Genomic DNA, 21,839 nt, shown 5'->3' on the forward strand with positions numbered 1-21,839 from the left:
ATGGTGCAGTAACTAAAACTTACTGAAGTATCTCTCATGTCTTTTTCAGTAGTAAAATTACTGCTTTCAGTACTAGATTAATTCAGTAGTAAAATGCCCTTTTCGCTTACTTCAGTAGTAAAATTGTTTCAAACATATATAGTAGTAGCTCTCATATCTTTTGTCTGCTCATTTGGGAAAATATTCTCCCATTTACTGAAGTATCATTTTTATTTACATTCAGTTTTTTCAGGCTTTTTCATTAGCTCTCTGTATTTGTCAAGTAGCCTGATGATAAAGATTATTCAGTATTTTAGTCCAGTATTTTTTTCTTCGATTCATAAGCGCTACTGATCTGAACCAATTAGGGAGTCTAGTAGTTCTGTAAGCATTTTTTAGTTTGGTAATTTTGACTAATAACAAAATTACTGAACAAAGAGGATGCATGAAAAACGGAGGATAGGATGCTGAACAAGAGGATGCTGAATATAAATAGAACTACTTAAAGTAAAAGCTAACTAAAAATGGTTACACCCTGATCCAACCGAGCTAGTAGTTTGTAAATAATTAACGACAATTACTGAACGTTGTATGCTATTAGTTTTGTTAGGATTTAGTATCACTAATTTGTTGTGTTTAGTAGTCTAGTATTTTTTTTATTACTATGTGCTGACGATCTAAACTGAGTAGGTAGTCCAGTAGTTCTGTAAGTATTTATTCAGTTCAGTAATTCATTATTTTGCAAGTATTTTTTAGTTTAGTAATCCTCCTACTGTGCTGACCAATAATCCCCTTTTTAGTATTGTTGATGATATAATTGTTTTTTTCACCGTGTGCAATTATGGATGATCCTCGAGAAGATCCACAAGCTCCACAGTCATCTACAAGATGTAGATGCACTGTGAAGAAGGTTTGTTTGAGGAATGTCCCCCAAGTTCTATAAGCATTTTTAGTTCAATAATTTGTTATTTCAAGTACAATTGTTCTTTTTTCATTTTTAGTTTGAGCTCAATACTATATTATTTTAGTAGCAGTATAGTACATGTGTTTCTCAGCAAAGCACTAACCCAGTAATTCAACAGTACATCCAGCAATTTCTATTTAAATCTTGGATTCAGTATTCTAGAGATATGGTATTCAACACCTATGTATATCTTGAATTCAGTAATTTTTAGGTTTGTAAATAGGCTAGTATTTTTTTTATTATTGATGCTTGATGAGAAAGAACTACACACCAATTCGTCTGGATATGGGGTCATCCTACCGCACCTCACTTGTGGTATGTATCTAGTAATCCAGTAATCCCTCAATACCCTAGAACTAGCTATTCAGTACTATGCACTATTTTCGGTAATTTCTCAGGTTTTTGGTGTATTTGTTTTTCCAGTAACACACCATATTCATGCTTGGATTCGGTAATAGGGAGATCCAGTTATTCAATATTTCTTTTATGTAATAAATATTCAGTAATTGGACACAATAAGTGAAAGACTTAGTAATAATATTTTTAGTATTCTCTTCTTTTTTTACATTGGATGGATTCAGTACTCCAGAGATCCAGTTATTCATAATTTTTTATATCCTACTAATTGTTTGCAAAATAGTTCATGTGTTTGGATTCAGTAACCGAGTGACTCAGTAATAAATATTCAGTATAATCCATCTCATCGTGTATGTAGTTCATCCTTTTCAAGCTTAGTCATGTTTAATAGTCGATCATTTTAGCTTTTTGGTAGTCCAACCTATATGACTCAGTATAGTCCATCTCATCATCTTCAGTATTCGCTGATCCGTCTCAACATGTTTAGCACTCTCGATCCATCGAGTTCAGTAGTACTCCATCTAATCGTGTTTAGTATTCTCCTAGCTCCATCGTTAACAACACCTATTTAGTTTGCTTAGTAATATGTATTTCTATTATATTTTTCTTGCTTTTTTGGTGCCAATCACGGTGCTTTTTACCTTAGTAGCTCTGCAATATATATTATGTTTGGTAATTATTTGATTTTGTTCAGTAACATACTTTCTTTTGTGTATGTCCAGTAACATTAGTACTATGTTATTTTTCCCCCCACGCCATCTCTCTCTTTTTGTGTTTGCTCAACTGATTTTATATACGTGGATTTTTTTTAAAATGCAGCTACTTTGACCACAATATAGGGCCCAACCTCTCTACTACATCTGTTCCACAAGCGCAACGCCATCAGCCCCTTACCCGCTATGATTGAAGAACTAGCGCCAGGGCATTTGCACCATGTTGGCAAGGCACGCCTTCAAGACTCGTCGCCTCATCCACACGACAGTCATAATACTTAACTTCACAAGGAAGAGGGCTCCAAGTGAAGAGAAAGATACTGCTTTATGTGTTTTTTGTAGACCTTTTGGTTTTTGGAGGGTGCACGAGACAGTCAATCGTGACTTATATGTGCACATTTGCGTAGTCACTCACACACCCAACTATATGTATACACTTGGATTCAATAATCCAGAGAACTAGCTATTCAATATTATGTACTTTTTTTCCAGCAATTCCCAGGACTAATATGTGTGCGCCATGTATATGCTTAGATTCAGTAATAGGGAGATCCAGTTATTCAGTATTCTCTTTTTTGTGTACATGTCTGGATTCAGTAATTAGGGAGATTCAGTATTTTTTTCTTTTGTGTACATGTATGGATTCAGTAATCAGGAGAGTATTTTTCTTTGTGTACATGTATGGATTCAGTAATCAGGAGATCCAATTTTTCAGAATTTTTATATGCAGAACTGTTCAGGCTAGTTTTTTCGTTCGCAATCAATTCCTATTTTTGGATTTAGAAATAGAGAGACTCAATAATAAATATTTTAGTAGATGTCTTTTATTTAGTAATCTAGTAATACACATTCAGTAATCCTGGTTTTGCAAGATCATCTTCTGAGTCATCATCCAGTAATAGGGAGATCCAGTAATTCGGTATTTTTCTTTTTGTGTACATATCTAAATTCAGTAATCAGGAGATTAAGCATTTTCCTTTTTTGCGCACATGTCTAGATTCAGTAATCAGGAGTCCAAATTTTCAGAACTTTTTTTATATGCAGATCTATGCAGGCTAGTTTTTCCTTTCGCAATTAGTTTCTGTGTTTGGATCTAGAAATAGAGAGTCAGTAATAAATATTTTTTCAGTAGACACATTTGATTCAGTAATCCAGTAATACACATTCAGTAATCCTATTTTTTGCACAATCATCTTTTTGAGCCATTGTCCTCAATCCGTACCCAGAGGAAATCGACCAGCCTATTCATTTTTTATGCAGTTTTGTACTAATTTGTCATGTTATTCAGTATTATGTACATCTAGTAATTTTTTCACAAATTTAACACCATCTTATTTCATAGTACATTTTTTTCATTCAACAAAGGTGTACCAGCAGTTACTCAGCATTTTTTATGCAGATCCACTAATGCTTAAGTATATATCAACTCAGTAATTCATAAATCTAATAGTTCAGTATTTGAATTATTGAATTCAACAATGGTACACACCCTTCATACGATCAAAAGAATTATTTGCCTATTCTTCCTTGTCCTATTCTTCTGGATAGGAAAACCAGCAAGCTTGATATATACTCTGTAGAACTCATATGCAATACTAGATATCAAACTACATGGGATTGAAGAGAGCTCACTAATAACAAAAACTACTAACTTATCAAGAAGTCAAATGCTTCGGTGTCATATCTCACGGGAAGATTCACAAACTCTTCTGCTCGCCTCGATGCAGCCTGCACACGACAGCCTTCAGGTGCGAGTGCACGCGCCGCAACTCTGAGCCATAGCCTACCCAGCCCTCAGGTTCCAAAATACAAATTACTGGACTACCGAGCTACAATGAATTAAGAGGGCTAGTAATTAGGTACCACCAAAACTAAAAAACTATTGAAACTAGTGCCTTTTGTAAGGATCGCTTAATTACTAACAATTGACAAATTTTTTTTTCAGTAATTGAATCATGAAGAGACTAGCTACTGAGCTACAACAAAATTCATCAAATCAACAAAAAAGGAGAAAAGTGAGCTATAGTCAATTGCTAATAGAAGATGATTTATTCAATTAACATTGTCAATCGATTTCTCCTTCAGTAATTTTTCGAATCCCTCTTTTTTGCTTCTTCCTCCTGAAGCTGATGCCCCATGGGCGCTGCTTCCAGTCCGTGCTGGTCCCCTCAGCTGCTCCCCGCGACCGCGTGCCCGTGCGTCACTTGCCCCGCAGCCAACGCGTGTCGGCCGCTGCAGCTCGCCGCACGCGGCCTCCATAGCTGGCCCATGCAGTGCTCCTCCCCATGCCGTGCGCCTGCGCCGACCAGTGCGGCTGCCTCCTCTGCGCTGCAGCACCCCTGCAGGCGAAGCAGCCGCGGCTGCTCCCACGCCGCCGCCGCTCCTCCCGAGCCCGCGCCGCTGCTACCTATGCAGGCCGCGCCGCCGCTCCTTGCGAGCCCGCGCTGCTGCTCCCTGTGCAAGCCGCCCCGCAACTCCCAGCGCGCCTTGACTGCTCGCACTCGCTGCTCGCCGCGCTCCGCGCAGCTCACGTCTAGCGCTCGCGTCGGTTCCCGCCCCCGACACCGCTAGCGCCGCCGCAGCCTCGGCCCTCGCTGGCCCGCCCGCCGCCAAACTAGAGAGGCCTCGCACTCGCCGCTCGCGCGCTCCGCGCGCTCGCGGCTCGTGCTCGCGAAACAGAAGCTGGACATGTGAGGGATAGGTCAGGTGGAGGGGCGGAGCCGGATTGCTTTTGGGTTAGCTGGTTGGGTTGGGTAGGTGTAGAATCCCATTCTACACCTAGGGTGTAGAATAGCGCTGCCCCCGATGCCGCCGCTCATGACCCAGCGCCGGCGCTCGCGAACGCTGCTGTCGTGGCTCCCGACTCGCCACCGCCGCTCCCCGGGCACGCCGCTCCTGCCGCCACTCCCCACGCAAGCCGCGCCCGTCACCGCTCGCCGGCCTGCGTGCCACCGCCCTGCTGGCCCCGCGCGCCGTCGATCCAGGGAGGTCTCGCACTCGCCACTCGCCGCGCGGCTCATGCTCGCCCAATGCAGAAGCTGGATAGGTTGGGGAGACGAGTCGGGATGGTGGGAGCCGGGTTGGTTTGGTTTAGCTAGCTGGTGGGCTGGCTGGGTTGGTTGGGTGCTGGGTGTAGATTAGCACATAGGTATATATATATATATATATATATATATATATATATATATATATATATATATATATATATATATATATATATATATATATATATATATAGTCAAGGATTGTAGACCGGATCCATCTGTTACTAGCCTATTACCGGTTTTTCCCCTTCGCGTGACCTTTTCCCCGTCTCCCATCCCGTTCCCCTTTCTGGCTTGACATGGAGCCATGGAGGACCTCCTGCACTTCAGAACACACTGAGATCGTGCTCAGCTCGTGACCCTCGGAGTCTATTTAGAAAGGGAAGGTGATAGCAGATCAATTGCTGACCTTGTTCCTACCAGATTCAAGAGCGGAGTGGTAATTTAATGTTAATACTTTCGGTTCAATTTTTTTTCAACTAGTAATACACCTTTGGACTTATTAGAAGTACAATGTTCGAAATATTATACCAGAAATTTTCTGAATACGGAGTGCAAAGTTTGATATTACAGCTTAAAAGGTAGATATGTTACGAGCTTTGAATGTGCGATTCAAAAATTTTGAATTCTGATCGCAAAAGGTTTTGATGTATCACTTGAAAGTTAGAAATGTATAATATTTTGAATGTTTCATATATAATATTCTTGGTTTATGCGTGCGCTATGAACGTACCTAGAAACGATCGCGCGCTGCTATCCTGTGGCAGCGAACGCTTGCTTAATAAAAGCCCCGTGCATGTCGCCGATGCTCTCCCTGCCACTCGCCGAACGAGCCGCGCACGAGCTCTCCTGTACCCAGCGTCTTAAACTTTGGAACACCGGGAGAGGGAGGATGCTTGTTCCAGAGATGCATGAAGAGTAAAGAGCACCAGAGATCCTTAAACGTTTCTCGGATCCTCATTTAGGCCTATGAACTATCATGTGAGCATCTGATTCTTCATCATTTTGAGTGGTTCGTTCCAAGTGAAAATCTAGGTTCGTTATTGGACAGAGAACCGCGCTAGGAGCCGGTGGTTGGCTTCCTACCGGGCAGGGTTCGAGTCCCACTCGGCCCTGGTTTCTCACCAAAAAAATCCTCTCACCTGCCTCATGTCCAAAGCACAGTTGGGTCCAACCCTGATCGCTGGTCCGCCATGTGCGTGGATCGCCCATTCTCACAAGTTACGGGCACTGTGTACGGGTGGGGCAGGGGTTCGGAGGTTTTCTCGGCCTGTGTGAGAAATGTCTTCTTTCTTTCGTGATAATGCCGTGGGGGCGGTCTTAACCCCCACAGGTGAGTTTTTTTAGGTTCGTTATTGGACACGGAGTGGACTTATGGTGAACTACTTGAAAAGTTTCAGGACAGAAATGCTAATATTCAGATAATTCAGAAAAAAATAAGGGTTCTAATTATTGTTTGTTTCTTTAAAAACGATCAGCACTGAAGTGGTTCTCATAGTTGAAATCAGAGTGCAGGAAAACATATTATTGGGAAAAAAATATATTCCTGCTGCTCAACAATACAGTAAGCATCAAGCAGCAGCTGAAGCGAAACAGTTGCCACACGTGTGCTTCCTCCGGCCCTAGATTCTTTCTTAAGCTAGATTTTGTTGTAAATATCAGGAAAACGGCAGGGACTCCCCTCCACATCCTCAAGAAACCCAGCGTTCTGGCAGAATTCAACGGTATCCGCGATAGTTTCCTTCAACGGCCTGACCTTCCACCCCAGTTTCTTCAGCTTGTCAAACGTCATTGGAGCTGGGTGATCCATGTCACAGATGCTCTCCCTGCAGATTTCAGATCATGTCAAAGTTAGACTCTGCTAGCTAGGTCCCGTTTATCATTATATAAAAGAACGAAACAAAAGCACAAGAGAAATGTCAGCCAAGAGAAAGGCTTACTTGCTCATGAAAGGGTACTCAGTGTACATGCTCTTCAGTAAGTCCAGAAGGTCACGGGCGCTGATGAAATGAGGTGCGCAGATGTGCCTACCGGAGGCTTCAGGTGTCTCGTACACCAGCAAAAGAGCATCTGCGGTGTCCCGGACGTCAACGATGTGCCAAAGTTTGTTCCTCATTCGATCAGGACCTCCTGCGGCATGAAGATAAAGGATGTTGTTTAGCTGTATTTACCACTTTAAGTAATTTACATGTGAGCATAAGATGATCGACTGAAAGTCTGAAACTAATAATAAATAAAAAAGGGAATCCGGCGCATATTTAGCTCATGTGTGATGAGTGCGTGAAACCTTTCAGGAAGTAGACGAGGAACTGGCAGCTCGTGTTAAGAGTTGGCTGCAGAAGGGGGCCGAAGACCAGGGCGGGGTTGACAGTTACAACATCCAGCCCGGTTTGCTTCCCATACTCAAGCGCACCCTGTTCCGAAGCGATCTTGGCAACAGAGTACCAATCCTGCAGTCGCCCAGGGCGAAGTGACCAATTCAGATCTGCCAGATATTTACTGAACTTGGGTATTTTCAAATCAGGCTTTCCTTGTTTCCACCACTGCAGCTATGTTTTTACAGTTACCTACGAATACTTACCTGGTTGTTCCTGCAGGCTTCTGGGTCTGACCAGCAGCCTTCATCTTTGATCTTGTCCTTGGGCCAACCTTTCGGGTCGATCTCAACAGCCACCATGGACGAAACCACGACCACACGCCGCGCACCCGCAGCTGAGGCGGCCTTGAGTACGTTTGTGGCGCCATGAACAGCAGGCCCCAGCATTTCTCGCTGAAAAGTTGCCCACGGCGTAATCATGTATATATGTGGAGAACAAAATACGAGCAAAAGAGAGCAGAAACCCTTTGCTGACATCGTTCTCGGACATTGAGAAATCTAGTAGTAGTATATCCCACAGAAAAGGCTACCTCTGGATCAGTTATCTTCCCCGAAGGAACTGGGGTGGCAACGTGGAAAACTCCCTGGCACCCCGCGATCGCAGCCGCCATGGCGTCGTAGTCCAGGATATCGGCCTTGAAAAGTTTGAGGTTCTCGGATGCGTTCTCAAGCTGCTTCAAATGGGCGGTCTTCCTCTCAGCTGAAACACGGATACAGTCACACAGAACAAGACCAAGACGGCAAGACATCACCTCTCAAGCAAGATCTTGCTAAGCTAGTACAGACACACACACAAGCGAGGGATGATTAGTGCTCGGAGGCAAAAGTCTATTTTACCTCCTCCAACTATCACCAAAGTTTGATTTTCCTCCTACAACTATAAAACCGGGTATTTCACCTCCCTCAACTTTTCAAACCGTCCATTTTACCTCCCTCGAGCGGTTTTGAAGACTGTTTGCTACAGTAACCGTAGGTTTGTTTTTTCCTTTTTTTAAAAAATTCAGTTGAATCTTTGTAGTAAATCACAAAAAAATCATAAAATAGAAAATATAATTTTGTTGGACTCCACACGAGTAGATATACGCAGTGAATATATTATATGGTATACTTTAGTATAATTTTTTACTGTAACTTTAGATATATACTTTTCTATAATTAATTTATAGCTACAGTTTTCGTCGTCCCATTATGGTGAAATTTTTATGGTGAGCTAATCATTATATGATTGAGATGTAGTAAAAATTTTATGATTATTAGATCATGTTTGACTGATCTATAGATTTATCTATATAAACTAGATAAATCTATAGAAAAATCTAGACGAATCTATAGATAAATCTATAACTCAGTCATACATGATCTAATAATCATAAAATTTTTACTATAACTCAATCATATAATGATTAGGCCACCATAAAAATTTCACCATAATGGGACGACGAAAACTGTAGCTATAAATTAATTACAGAAAAGTATATATCTAAAGTTACAGTAAAAAAATTGTACTAAAGTATACCATATAATATATTCACTGTGTATATCTACTCATGTGGAGTCCAACAAAATTAGATTTTCTATTTTATGATTTTTTGTGATTTACTATGATTTTTCAAAGATTCAACTGATTTTTTTTAAAAAAAGAAAAAGACAAACCTACGGTTACTGTAGCAAACAGTCTTCAAAACCGCTCGAGGGAGGTAAAACGGACGGTTTGAAAAGTTGAGGGAGGTGAAATACCCGGTTTTATAGTTGTAGGAGAAAAACCAAACTTTGGTGATAGTTGGAAGAGGTAAAATAGACATTTGCCGTGCTCGGAGCTACGCACCCAGGTCGCGGACGGTCCCGTGGACGGCGTAGCCGCGGGCGAGGAGGAGCTTGACGAGCCACGAGGCGATGAACCCGCCGGCGCCCGTCACGCAGACCGTCTCCCGGCTCCCGGCGGCGCCCTCGGCGCGTCCGGCGGCCATCGTGCGCTGCGACGATCTTGCGTGCCCTCGCCGTCGGCTGCCTGTGTGCCCGTGAGGGTGTGTGGCTCTGAGCAGGCCACGTCCCGGTCCCGCTGGGAGCTAGGCAGATCACGTACATTTCCCACGCCCTGTCGTTGTACAGAGGAAACACCAGCGCCATCCAGAAGATCGAGCAATTTTCCTCTACATTTTCCACGCCTTCGGTTCGTGGATGGTGCAGACACGACCCACGAGTCGGGAGTGCTTTTAATTAGTTGATTAATTACTAGTAGGTGCTCCATGACCCAATAGACATGCAAAATTACTACTAGTAATTTTTTAGGTGTTCCTTAGGTGCAGTGGCGAATCTAGCAAACACATCTAGAGGGGGCTCATCTCCCTTCTCATCTTCTTCCTCCCCTTCTTTTCTTCTTCTTCTCTCCTTCTTCTTCATAATTTCTTACTAAAAATGAAGGGAGGGGCTTAGGGGGGTATCCATTGATGTTGGGGAGGTAGGGGGGCTTGATCCCCCCTAGCCCCCCCCCTTTGGATCCGCCCCTGCTTAGGTGTTTGGATCTGGTGACTAACTTTTAGTCCGGGTCACGTCGGATGTTTGGATACCATTAGAGAGATTCAAACATGAGCTAGTTATAAAACTAATTGCATAAGCGGGGCTAGCTAATTCACAAGACAAATTTATTAAGTCTGATTAATTCATTATTAGCATATGTTTACTTTAGCACAAACTTACTATTACTAATTGGAGGCTCCTTTAGAGCCTCCACGTGAAGCCATCTAGGATCCTAGGTGGACAATCTAAAAAAATAGATAAATTCTATAAATTGTCACAAAAAACGGAAACATTCAGTCATCAATCCAACCTCTGTCATTATGAAAAATATAATAAAGTATCCCCCTAAATATGTATCTAAATAACCCACCTCTGCCATTATAAAAAGTCAAAACTAACCCCCAATCTTTGTGTAAATTACCCACCTATGACATTATAAAAATAATACAAATACCCACTAAATTTGCATATAAGTTATCCAATGTCATCATTATTACAAGTTAAATTACTCCTAAATATATATCTAAATTATATAATTATAATAAAATATTAAAGTGCACCATTATAAAATTCTAAATTACTATTTCTATCAATACTAATATATATTTATATATTATTTATATAAATAAATTTAGCCACCATGAACATAAATAAATTTATAACAAAGGTATACATGATCCAATGAGTATGAAGTTATTACTAGAGTTCAAGCATATAATAGTTAGCCCACCATAAAATATTTCACCACATTTGGACAATGTAAATCGTAGATATGAATTATTTCCATTAATTGCAAAAAAGTATAGATCTAAATCTACAACAAAAATTTGTACTAAATCATACCATATTATATGTTCACCATATAGATCTACTCATGTAGAGTCCAACAAAATTTGATTTTAAATTTTTGGATTTTTGCATGATTTGTTATGATTTTTCAAAGGTCCAGCTGAAATAAATAAAAAAGAAAAAGACAAAACCACCCTACAAAACCGCCTTGGGGGGTTATTTGTCCGGTTTTGGAAAGTTCAGGGGGTAGAATAACCGGTTTTGTAGTTTTGATGGTTAATTAGTTTAAGTCCAATAGTTGAGGGGGTTATGTAGATTTCTTCCAAACAAATCACATCACCCATGCATGATCTGTCATATTAGGACCAACACTGTTGTTGTATCCCAAGGTTTCTTGTTCGATCATTGAATCAATGAAAGAGACGGGCAAAGCAATCAAACTCAAGGTGAATCTCAAAACAAGCGCAACACAGGAGACAAGTAGAAGGTCCAAAAGCATATGAAAAATTTGAAACCGGGACAACAGAGTAGATACAAAGGACTATTGGATGGGTGAAAGGAGAATACACTTCATTGCATACAACTGCATTTATGACAGTGAACGATTGAAAGAGCAAGTCCATCAACATGAATTATTGGTGTTGGACATAATGTCTCAGTTAAACAATGTTAAGAGCTTAATTACATAAAAGGGAAAGAAATAATAAATGGTTACTTTCATTTATCTGTAGCCATATGAAAAAGATGAGGAAGGCGGCAAGGACATTCCTCTACATCCTGCAGAAGCCCTGCCTTCTCATAGTATTCAATGCTATCAGACAACGTTTCCTGTATTTTCCTTGGTTTCCAGCCCAGACTCTTCAGTTTCTCCGACGTAATTGGTGTAACTATAGATTTAAGATCCGAATCATTGTCACTGCATAAGAGAGTGTAAACCATGTAAATAAGTGCTAATCATTCAAGTTCTAACAACGCAGGCATGGTTAGAGATCCACCAGTTTACATAGTTATAATCAGGACGAATTGACTTCAAAATATTCAACATATCTTTTGTGCTAACTCGATCCGGTGCACAGATGTATATACCAGCTGATTCCTCTTTCTCGTACACCAGAAGCAAAGCATCAGCCACATCACGGACATCAACTATGTGCCACAACATGTTGTTCATTACAGTAGGACCTCCTGTAATCAAGATAATAGAACTCAGCAATGTGAAGTAAAGTACTGTAGTTTAGAGGCATTTAAGAATTAAAGAGAACTGAGTATGCATTATCACCTTATCAGTACTGCAACAAAACAGAAACAGAAAAAATAGAAGTGGTTGAATATTAAAGTTAACAACGAAAAGAGTTTGTTTTTAATACACCTATAATTGCACTGCTGAAAAAACATCAGAGGTAAGAACTTCACATTAGAAGGTAGAGAATGGTTATTTTTTTTAAGAACTGTTTTTTTTTTGCTGTGTACACATAGTGGGCAGATCATAGAGGTGTATATTAGCAATTCAAGCTAGCAATCAAAAACTATTACCAGTGTACTCTGGTCCTATCTAAAAACCTCAAACTTACCAGGTTGGCACTTGAATGCAGTTAAGTTTCCCAATCAAAGGCATACAAATCACATAGATACATGAAAATATCCTGATATCAAGCAGTGACAATTGGAAAGTAGCAGAAAATACATAAACAACCTTTTATGACGTAGATAAGAAATTTGCTGCTGGTATTAACAACAGGCTGCAGGAGTGGGCCTAGCCCTGGGAATGGGTCGTGATCCTGCCCAAACCCCAATCCAGCCCTATGTAATTAAATAGTTGGCCCGATCCTTATCCAGCCCTTCAAATAATTAGTTTTATTCTATCCAATCCCATCCTTTAAGTAATATCATCCTAGCCCAGCCCTGATCCTATATATGCTCATGGGCCAATCCATTTTCACTAAAGGAGCACAGCCCGCAGGCTGCCATTATTAAACCCCATGATGACCAAGTAGCCCGTGAGCTGCCAATTCTCAAACCCTGCTACCATTTGACACAGGGAATCGAAAAATGGAACAGTAGAGTTCTAAATTTGATATACTGATGATCGAGCCAAATAAAAAGTACCACTGAACACAAGAGGTGCATCACAGCATCCAACTAAAACAGTCCACCAAGAATCGTCTCTTATACACCCATGTTTGGAGTGTTTGGCATACAGACTAGACAGCGAACAAAGCAAAGTTGTCCAACTCATTTCAGGTCCCTGAGAACAATGATGACTGAATCCCCACGGAGGAACATCTTGCTTATGAACCTGTCTTTGTTCACCGGAAGAGCCTTCTTCTTGCCTTTACCAGTCTTTGGTATCTGTAACAGGAGCAACAGATGTTAATGAACAAATAAACACAAGAGACGGAACTGATACAGCAGCTCAGATAACATGCCATATATTGATATACCTCAGTCCACATCTCCCTAACATTCTCAAGAACCATGTTGCAATGCCGATCAAATGCCCTCACACGACCAAGTAACCTGCAGTAAGCACTTAGCAATTTAGCATAATATAAAATGCTTAAAATGTGATACATCAGAGAGAAACCATAATCTAGCTGATGGATGACAATGATGGATATAGCTAGCACACTTGTAGCCTGCTAACAATGTCCAGAGTTTAAAATGCAGAGTTCAGATCTTGCTACCATTCTAATTCAGACTAGCTATAGTCTGCTAGCTTTTCAGTACCTTATGTTACCAATGGAAACTAGTATGTGTGCTGAAATATTTAACTTGCATTAATTAAGTGAAAAAACTAAACTAGTATGTGTGCTGCACTAGGAGATTGGGTAAGAGGCAACGAATAACATTACTTTCAACCTGCAACCTGTTATCTTATTAGACAAACAGGCCACAATGAAGCATAGATAGCTGCTAAAGCACCAAAGTTATATTCCACTGCCAACTAATGCATGCTGCTCCATTAAGTTGTACAAACCAATAGGCTCAAAGTTTGGCTACATGAGCAGTCACAGATAACTGATAATGTTTTATCTTACCCGAATAAAACCATTTCAGATAACTGATAAGGTTGGATAATGCTGTATTGCTATGTTACCTAAATATGTGCAGTATTTTTCTGTGGATGCAATTTGTAGCTCACAGGTAACCAAAACCGGCCTACTTGACATGACCAACTTATTCCTTACAAGAAAGAAACAACTATCAACTTGATGCCTGGAAAATACCTTTTAACCCTGATTTTCTTTTCAAAAATTCAACCAACAGTAAGCTTTTGCACCAAACAACTTGAAATCTTTTGATCTCATAGTTGAAAAAAAATATGGTCATAAGCATCTACTTAACTCTGTTCTTTCTTAAATTATCAATCTGTAATAAAAGTTTCTCCTGTTCTGAATTCAGAATAAGAACTTTGCAAATGTAAATGATGACATAAATCCAAATTTAAGCATACCAAGCAAGAATTTGCATTAGAATTAAGACAGTGAAATGTTAATTGATTACAATTGTAAAGCCCATTTACCTTCACTCATCATCTTCATCATCATCTGAACCGAACATCTTTTTTCCACTCATTGGTTCGCCTTCCTCTTCATCATTGAACCCAATCAACCAATCTTTAGTACAAATTAGGGCTTCAAGAGTTTCAGGGGAGAGTGAAGTCCTATCTTTACCAAGGATTCTTCCAGCAGCACTAAATGCAGACTCTGAGGACACTGTGCTCACAGGGATAGCGAGGAAATCTCTAGCCATCAAAGACAAGACTGGATATGCATCTGAATTCTTTTTCCACCATGCTAGAACATTGAAGTTCTCATCTGACCTCACAAGGATCCTTGGGTCCTCCAAATAAATATCCAATTCTGATCGTTCTGAACGAGCATCTGAATTTTGTGATGCAAATTGGGCAAATGCAAATTCCACGCGTCTTTTACCACATACCAGACCTAAGGAACTAGTACCAGACTCAACAGACTCGCTCATGGCCTGCTCATCAGATACATTGACCACAGGTAAATTGTTGATCCTCACAATTTTTTCATATTCTTGGTAATACTTCTTCAAGTACCGCTTTAATTCTCTCATTTTCAGATCAACATGTTCACCAATTGTGTGGAAGTAGAACTTGATGAAGTCAGTTTTCATACTAGGATCTAGCACAGCAGCTATAAGAAGAGCAATATTAGGATTTGTCCAATATTTCTGGAATTTGGTATGCATCCTGTCAGCCAATTCATTGAGGAGCTCATTAGTGTTCCATGTCTCATCAAGTAAAACATCTCGGATGGCTAGCAGCATCTTCAAGAAAAGATGGGCTGTAGGATGCCTATCCACAGAAAATGTTTTAGTTGCCTCACTGAACTCTTGAAGAAAGCCATGAAGAGCTTCCACATTTGCCCATTCATAATCACTTGGAGCTTCATGATGTTGCTCAGTTGCATATATGTTTAGAGCCACCTTGTACTTCAATGCTTCGTTTAGCATGTCATAGGTGGAGTTCCATCGGTGTGGAACATCCAGAACCAGTCCTGACTTCACTTTGAGGCCTAATGTTTGTACAATTGTGTTGAAAGTTTGCATCCGAGATGGTGTGGATGTGACAACCTTGATGATATCCCTCACTCTAAGAACTGAATGAGGAATGACCTTTAAACCTGCCTGGACCATAATATTCAGAACATGGGCAGCACATCTCACATGTAGGTGTTCACCTCTGAAGAACATCTCAGAACCTAAAGCATCACACATGTCCTTTACTGCTCTGTTATTCACACTAGCATTATCTAATGTCAAAGTAAACAGCTGGCCAACTAAGTCTCACTCTACCAAGCATGAGGTAATCCCATCCTGTACCGCATATGATGTATGTGAGAAAGAAATCTGCTTGAATGATATGATTTTTTTCTGCAACTCAAACTCCTCATCAACAAAGTGTGCCGTAACACCTAGGTAGCCCAAGTTCTGATTGGAGGACCATAAATCAGCTGTCAAACTAACATGAGATTTCAACTTTGAGAACTGGTCACTCAACATAAGCTTCTCCTCTTCATACAACAGAAGGCAATCTGCCCGAACACTTTGCCGACCAACTACTCTGAACGATGGCTGGCAATAATTTATCATTTCTTTCCAAGAGGGATCTTCAGCTTTGCGAAACGCAATCTCTGCACTAATGAAGTACTTTGCTATTAGACCTCGGAAGACTACAGAATCGAAGATGACCTGGTCTCCATCACTAGGCTTCGACTTCAAGGTTGCTAAGAACCTATCCCTATCTTCTTGTGTAATCTGAGGGCAGTGGTATCCGATGTGCCTATTTAGGTGAGATGTCCATTTCCCAGCGACCAAAGATAACTGAGTCCTACAATATTTGCATATTGCATTTTCTATTCCATCTACTACTTCTGACTCTATGTGTTCCCAAACTTTAGCTCTTTTTTTGGATGACCGACTTGACTGATCAGTTGACATAGACTCATGACTCTCTCCAACAAGTTCTGGATTTGCTGAAACCCCTTCCATTTCTAACCAGTAATGATACTGCAAGAAGCCATCAGAAATTAAAGGCTGCAGCACATAAAACTCAGTTTGTATAACATATTAATGATACTGCTTGTGTGCCTTTCCTGATCATGGAAAAAAAACTAAGCTATTGTCTAGCATATTAACGATACTGCTTGTGTGCCTTTCCTGGAAAAAAAAGGGCGTACCCAGTGCCGTAGGCTTCCCGCACTGTGCGGGGTCTGGGGAAAGGTTGTTTTTAAGCCCCAAACCTTACCCACACAAATGTGCAGAGGCTGGGGCTCGAACCCGGGACCTTCCAGTTACAGACGGTAGGCTCTACCGCTGCACCAGGCCCGCCCTGATCATAGAAAAAAAACTAAACTATTGTCTAGCATATTAATGATACTACTTGTGTGCCTTTTCTGATCATGGAAAAAAAACTAAGCTATTGTCTAGCATATTAAAATTGTTAGTTTTTACTCTACAAATTGGCAAGACTTAATTACCACCAAGAATCTCATGCTTACTGCAGCTAGCGAATCAAATGTGAAGCCATGAACATTACGAGCTGTGCATGCTAGTAGCAAATAAACATTACGATATGGCATGAACAAACCTCATTAACAGAAAGAACCTATAATTTCTAGTGGAAGCCATTAAAGATTAAAGAATATCAACCACATGCGGGCAAGTTTGAAGCTACGAGGCAATAACAGATCTAGCAAAAGAAGATGGGCCCATTACTTGGATGCGGGAGGGAGAGAGAGCCTGAGGAGCCTGAAAAGGCCCTGCTGCCCCCGGAGCCTGAAGAGCCTGAGTAGCGGCGGCAGATCTTGGCGATGGGCGACGGCGGCAGTGGAGGTGGATCTTGAAGATGAGCTGCAGGTGGGGAGTGGCGGCGTGCACGGCCAGCGGGTGACGGGTGACCCCGGAGGAGGCTGCCTTCGTTGGTGTGGAGCACCTTCGCCGGCGTCGCCGAATCCCCGCCTCCCCGCACCCGGCGCCGCCAGCCTCCCCGCACCTGGCGTCGTCCGCCTGCCGCCGAACTCCCCGAGAAGGCGAGGGAGGCCCCGACAGACTCGATGTGATCCTTACCTGTTGTCCACGGGCCAAGCCCTTACTTTTGAAATGGGCCAAGTCCAAAATCCGGCCTGCGCCGATCCTTTTGAAGCACAGCCCAATCCAATCCTACCCTTTATTCAGGAAAGCCCATAACGAGTCCTAAAATCTTGGCCCATGAGTTTGAAGGCCCACGAGGCCCTCGGATTTTCACGGCCCACCGTCAGGCCTAAGTGGGCCTAAAACCACACAAGGGCAAACTGTAACAACAGTTAGTCCATTTTTCTCTGCATACTCCAAGGCTGTCTCTTCTGCAAGAGTCTTGGCAGCCATATACCAGTCCTGCCAGTGGAACTAGGTTAGCATCAATTTATTCCTCCCTAGTAGCAATCATTTTAACAATAACTGATAACTGAAATATAGTTGTATCAGAAACTAGAAAATCAATTGGGTGAATCTGTACAAGGAAACTAAATTAGATGTTCATCTTCAAGCATGTGCTATGCGGTGCTCTGGTGGATTTCTATTACTGAAAGCAACTCAGCGCCCCGACAAACTAACCTCGTTCTTCAAGCATAAATTTCTGTCCGACCAGCAACTTTCATCTTTCGGTTTGCCTTGAGGCCAATTCGGGTTAAAATGAACAGCAGAGGTGGAAGAAACCACAACCACCTTTTGCACATTATTGGCTGAGCAAGCCTGAAGTATGTTCAAGGTGCCTTTAACAGCTGGTGCCAATACTTCTGACTGCATTGTTAGGGGTTAAGGCAAACAATTAGAAATCTCTGATGCTTAACGAGAAAAACTCAATACGATACACAATTCTAGTAAGAAAACTGCAACTTGATAGTAGTGCGTCAGGGAATTTTGACAAACCAAAGTCATAAAACAGAAACTATGCTACAAAATGTGGTTCGTGTACAGTGACTGCACGCCTGCATCAACACTTCAGCACATCCTCTAGTTCTGAAGAAAACACCAGGTACAAAATCAAAGGAACTGGACCGAGAGTGAGATAGGTGGTTGCCTCAGGATCGGCAACCTTAACCGAGGGCACGGGAGATGCGGCATGGAAGACCCCCTCGCACCCCGCGACCGCGGCCGCCAGCGCGTCGGGGTCAAGCACGTCGGCCTTGAACAGGCGCAGGTTCCCCGCAGCCCCGTCCAGCCGGCACAGGTGGGCGTTCTTCGGATCACCTGACACAGTTTCCACCGCCATTAGCCCCACCCTTCGATCCAGAGCAACAAGCACGCAGATGCAGCATCAAGGCAGCGCGACGAGGCCCAGGCCGCCGGCGCGCTGCGGTTTCCCCACCGCCGGCCGGAAATCTCGCAGAAGAATCCAGAAGATGCTACGCCTACGCGAGACCGACAGGGTCGACAAGCACATCGACCGTGGGTGCGCCGCCTGTTCGAGCGCACGCGGCCGCTGCCTGGGAGAGGTACCCGCTGCTACACGCGCCGCAGGGGATCCACGGCCGGGGCGACGACAGGGAGGCCGTGGTCGAGCTGCTGCTCGGCCGGCGGGACGCGCAGGTGCTCCGTGTCACTGGGACTTGGCGGCAGGTAGGAGAAACAGCATCAGAGCGGCGGCGGGACGCTTACTTGGGTCGCGGACGGTGGCGTGGACCGCGTAGCCGCGGGAGAGGAGAAGCTTGATGAGCCACGAGGCGATGTACCCGCCGCCCCCGGTCACGCACACGCGCCGGGGCACCGGCGGCGACGCCATCTCCGCCGCCAACCACCGCGTGCGGCCGGCTTGCTGCTCTCGCCGCGCACTGATGGCCAGCCTCCGGTGCGCAAATAGATTAATGAGTCTCAGCGTGTTCGTACTTCGTAAGCATCTTTCAAGAAAAAGACTGCCCATATAATAACCCACGTGACTGGAACTTGATTTGGGGGGCGCTAATTAATTTTTAGGCCGTAATTTGGTCCAGTTCGTCCCCGTGAAACATAAAACTTGTTTATTTGGAATAAATTAGTTTTTTTCCAAAATAAAAATTAATAGTTTTCTCAAACTAATCAAATTTGTTGTGGTGGAAAAAAAATGTAAAAATACGAAAAAAAAGCCGTTTGTTCTAAACAAAGTTTTAAACTGTACAGGGAACAAACGTTAAATTTGTTTTGTCAAAAAATTGTTTAATTGAAACAAATAAACTTTATTTTTTGGAACAAAAAAATATTAACTTGGAACAAAAAATAAACGCAGATGAAGGTAGCGCAGAGACGATCTAACCACCGACGAAGCCTGGGCTGAAACTTTAGGCCGGCAGAAAAAATATGGAGACGAACGGGCCGGCCTGCTGAAAAATTCTTCTGCAACAAAACCAATCCCACTCGCGTGCGCCTATAAAACTCTAAAAATATTAGAGAAATTTTACAATAATTGAAAAAATAGGTGCCGTATATTAAGCATTTGGATCCTAAACAATTTGACTCAAAAAGAAAAACAAAACAAGTTGTGTGTGACCATTTGGTATAGGTTTGGTTTGAGGATTGAAGTGCCGAGAGAGAGAACCTGAATCCATGGTCCGATGGAAGAGACGAAGAGTACAATACTTCCCTTTTGTTCATAGGAAAGAATTACAGACCTGACAACCATTCTACTGACCTGATAAGCGCACGCACAGTAGCATCACCAGATTACAACCAAAACAGTTCACAAATCTAAGTTGGTACCACACGAGAGATCCAGAAAAGCATAAACATTTGCACGCTTGGCTGCGTTGCCCCCAGATCCATGCGATTTCTTTTTTTTTTTTTCTGAACGATTGATCCATGCGATTTCCAAGACTAGATTTGGTTGAAAAGAGGAGGGAAACGGCAGGGAGCCGCCCCATCCGCATCACCAAGGAACCCAGCGCGCTGGCAGAACCCGATCGCGTCGGCGATCGTCTCCTCCAGCGGCCGGAAGCTCCACCCGAGCTTCTTCAGCTTCTCAGAACTCATCGGAGCCGGGTGATCTCTGTCAAATACGCTCTCCCTGCCAACCAATTTGGCACCAGCAGATGGAGATTCAGTGTCAAACGTGGAAGAGAGTAGCTATTTTTTTTTACTAAGCGAGTTCGAGTAACTGTTTTACTTGGCAATGCAAGGGTAATCAGGGTAGTTGCTCTTCAGCGAGTCGAGGAGTTCGCGGACGCTGACGACATGAGGTGCGCAGATGTGCCTACCGGAGGCTCCAGCACCCTCGTAGACCAAGAGCAGCGCCTCGGCAAGGTCGCGGACGTCGACGATGTGCCAGAGCTTGTTCCTCACCTTGTCAGGGCCTCCTGCATTCGCGAGCGATCAAGCATGAAGCGCTCGTGTCAAGATCGATCGGCGCAGTTGCTAATGAGGCGTAGTGTGATGCATGGCATGGCCCAAACCTTTCAGTAAGTAGATGAGGAACTGGCTGCTCGCGTTAACCGTCGGCTGCAGCATGGGCCCGAACACCAACCCCGGATTGACGGACACCACGTCGAGCCCGGTCTGACGCCCGTACTCCAGCGCCGCCTCTTCCGAGATGATCTTGGCGACCGGGTACCAGATCTGCAGTTACACACACACGGCAGCAAGATCTAGCAACGAATTTGTAAAAGTAGGATCAGAGATTTGTCTGTGCGTGAGAGCTAGTGAGACTGCCACTTGCAAAACAAAGTTACGAGTACGTTATTGTTCCTGCAGAACTCCTCGTCTGACCAGCAGCTCTCGTCTCTGATCTTGCCTTCAGGCCAATCTTTCGGGTTGATCTCCACGGCCACTATGGATGACACGACCACCACTCGCTGGACACCCGCGGCCGAGGCAGCCCTGAGCACATTCGTGGTGCCAGTAACAGCCGGAGCCAGCATTTGCAGCTGCACAACACTTGCGTGCGTCATGGCATGTATCTTGAAGTATTAAACAAAGTGCCTCTTCTGACTAAAATATCCTGAAGAATACTGAGCTTACCTCTAGATCAGTCAGCTTCTCTGATGGCACAGGAGTGGCCACATGGAAAACCCCCTGGCATCCCACAATGGCAGCAGCCATCGCGTCGTAGTCCAGGAGATCGGCCTTGAAAATCCTGAGGCTTTCAGCGGCATACTCGAGCCGCTTCAGATGGGCTGACTTCTTGTCACCTGAAACGGCAGCCAACAAAGAAACGGGGCCTCGCAGCTCAAGCTGCCTGTCTGTCTCCTGCCAAGCGAACACAAACTGAAAACAATCCAGCAAAGAAGCTTCAGATTGCGCACCCAGGTCGCGGACGGTGCCGTGGACGGTGTAGCCGCGGGAGAGGAGGAGCTTGACGAGCCACGAGGCGATGAACCCGCCGGCGCCGGTCACGCACACCGTCGAACTCCCGGCCATGGCGTTGACGAGGCCTCCTCCGAGTCTCCTCCACAGCTGGGCAGCTCTTCCTGGAACGATTGCTAAGCACTGGCAGCGAGGTATGTTCTGAGCAGGCTAGCTAACCGTCACATGGCCAAGAGTGAGTACTGAATACGTTTCGATCGACATTGACTGCTCGTCAGTGGTCACAACTCTCTTGGTATTCATTTCGGATGCCGAAT

At 43.3% G+C, this 21,839-nt stretch overlaps 3 protein-coding genes and 1 pseudogene across 6 annotated transcripts; all 4 read right to left on the reverse strand.

Moving 5' to 3' along the window:
• Positions 1-6,482: 6,482 nt before the first annotated feature.
• Positions 6,483-9,539, reverse strand: LOC120661097 (cinnamoyl-CoA reductase 1-like). Its single transcript, XM_039939800.1, has 6 exons — positions 9,260-9,539; positions 7,965-8,134; positions 7,639-7,827; positions 7,345-7,507; positions 6,998-7,187; positions 6,483-6,883 (listed from the first exon to the last, which is right to left on the reverse strand). Exons 1-6 carry the CDS (start codon positions 9,399-9,401, stop codon positions 6,697-6,699), a joined length of 1,041 nt encoding a protein of 346 aa, XP_039795734.1. The 5' UTR covers positions 9,402-9,539; the 3' UTR covers positions 6,483-6,696.
• A 1,806-nt stretch (positions 9,540-11,345) lies between these two features.
• Positions 11,346-19,121, reverse strand: LOC120661094 (phenylacetaldehyde reductase-like). 3 transcript variants are annotated; one of them, XM_039939798.1, is made up of 7 exons: positions 18,910-19,121; positions 18,332-18,501; positions 17,866-18,051; positions 17,544-17,646; positions 12,434-12,493; positions 11,827-11,925; positions 11,346-11,656 (listed from the first exon to the last, which is right to left on the reverse strand). In XM_039939798.1, exons 1-7 carry the CDS (start codon positions 19,031-19,033, stop codon positions 11,628-11,630), a joined length of 771 nt encoding a protein of 256 aa, XP_039795732.1. In that variant the 5' UTR covers positions 19,034-19,121; the 3' UTR covers positions 11,346-11,627. The 3 variants fall into 3 exon arrangements, with proteins under 3 accessions (XP_039795732.1, XP_039795730.1, XP_039795731.1); XM_039939796.1 differs by having other exon boundaries at positions 11,736-11,925; positions 18,910-19,118; XM_039939797.1 differs by having other exon boundaries at positions 11,510-11,656; positions 11,744-11,925.
• On the reverse strand, positions 12,785-17,523 carry LOC120661093 (annotated as a pseudogene).
• Positions 19,122-19,841: 720 nt separating the features above from the next.
• LOC120661098 (cinnamoyl-CoA reductase 1-like) lies at positions 19,842-21,782 on the reverse strand. Of its 2 annotated transcripts, XM_039939801.1 has the most exons (6): positions 21,522-21,776; positions 21,238-21,407; positions 20,955-21,143; positions 20,673-20,835; positions 20,387-20,576; positions 19,842-20,287 (listed from the first exon to the last, which is right to left on the reverse strand). In XM_039939801.1, the coding sequence occupies exons 1-6, from the start codon at positions 21,634-21,636 to the stop codon at positions 20,098-20,100; spliced, it is 1,017 nt and encodes a 338-aa protein (XP_039795735.1). In that variant the 5' UTR covers positions 21,637-21,776; the 3' UTR covers positions 19,842-20,097. The 2 variants fall into 2 exon arrangements, with proteins under 2 accessions (XP_039795735.1, XP_039795736.1); XM_039939802.1 differs by lacking the exon at positions 20,955-21,143 and having other exon boundaries at positions 21,522-21,782.
• Positions 21,783-21,839: the final 57 nt, after the last annotated feature.

The sequence above is a fragment of the Panicum virgatum genome, chromosome 2N (genome assembly GCF_016808335.1).
Source record: "Panicum virgatum strain AP13 chromosome 2N, P.virgatum_v5, whole genome shotgun sequence".
Classification (NCBI taxonomy): Eukaryota; Viridiplantae; Streptophyta; class Magnoliopsida; order Poales; family Poaceae; genus Panicum; species Panicum virgatum.

Coding starts and splice junctions, on each gene's coding strand:
- LOC120661098 (XM_039939801.1), bottom strand. CDS start 21,636: ATGGCCGGGAGTTCGACGGTGTGCGTGACCGGCGCCGGCGGGTTCATC. Junction 21,144..21,237: donor AGAAGCTGACTGATCTAGAG/GTAAGCTCAGTA, acceptor AGTGTTGTGCAG/CTGCAAATGCTGGCTCCGGC. Junction 20,288..20,386: donor GATTACCCTTGCATTGCCAA/GTAAAACAGTTA, acceptor ATTGGTTGGCAG/GGAGAGCGTATTTGACAGAG.
- LOC120661094 (XM_039939796.1), bottom strand. CDS start 19,033: ATGGCGTCGCCGCCGGTGCCCCGGCGCGTGTGCGTGACCGGGGGCGGC. Junction 17,647..17,865: donor ATTTATGCTTGAAGAACGAG/GTTAGTTTGTCG, acceptor TTCCACTGGCAG/GACTGGTATATGGCTGCCAA. Junction 11,926..12,433: donor TCTTATCTACGTCATAAAAG/GTTGTTTATGTA, acceptor TCTTGATTACAG/GAGGTCCTACTGTAATGAAC.
- LOC120661097 (XM_039939800.1), bottom strand. CDS start 9,401: ATGGCCGCCGGACGCGCCGAGGGCGCCGCCGGGAGCCGGGAGACGGTC. Junction 7,508..7,638: donor AAGCCTGCAGGAACAACCAG/GTAAGTATTCGT, acceptor GGGCGACTGCAG/GATTGGTACTCTGTTGCCAA. Junction 7,188..7,344: donor CCTCGTCTACTTCCTGAAAG/GTTTCACGCACT, acceptor TTCATGCCGCAG/GAGGTCCTGATCGAATGAGG.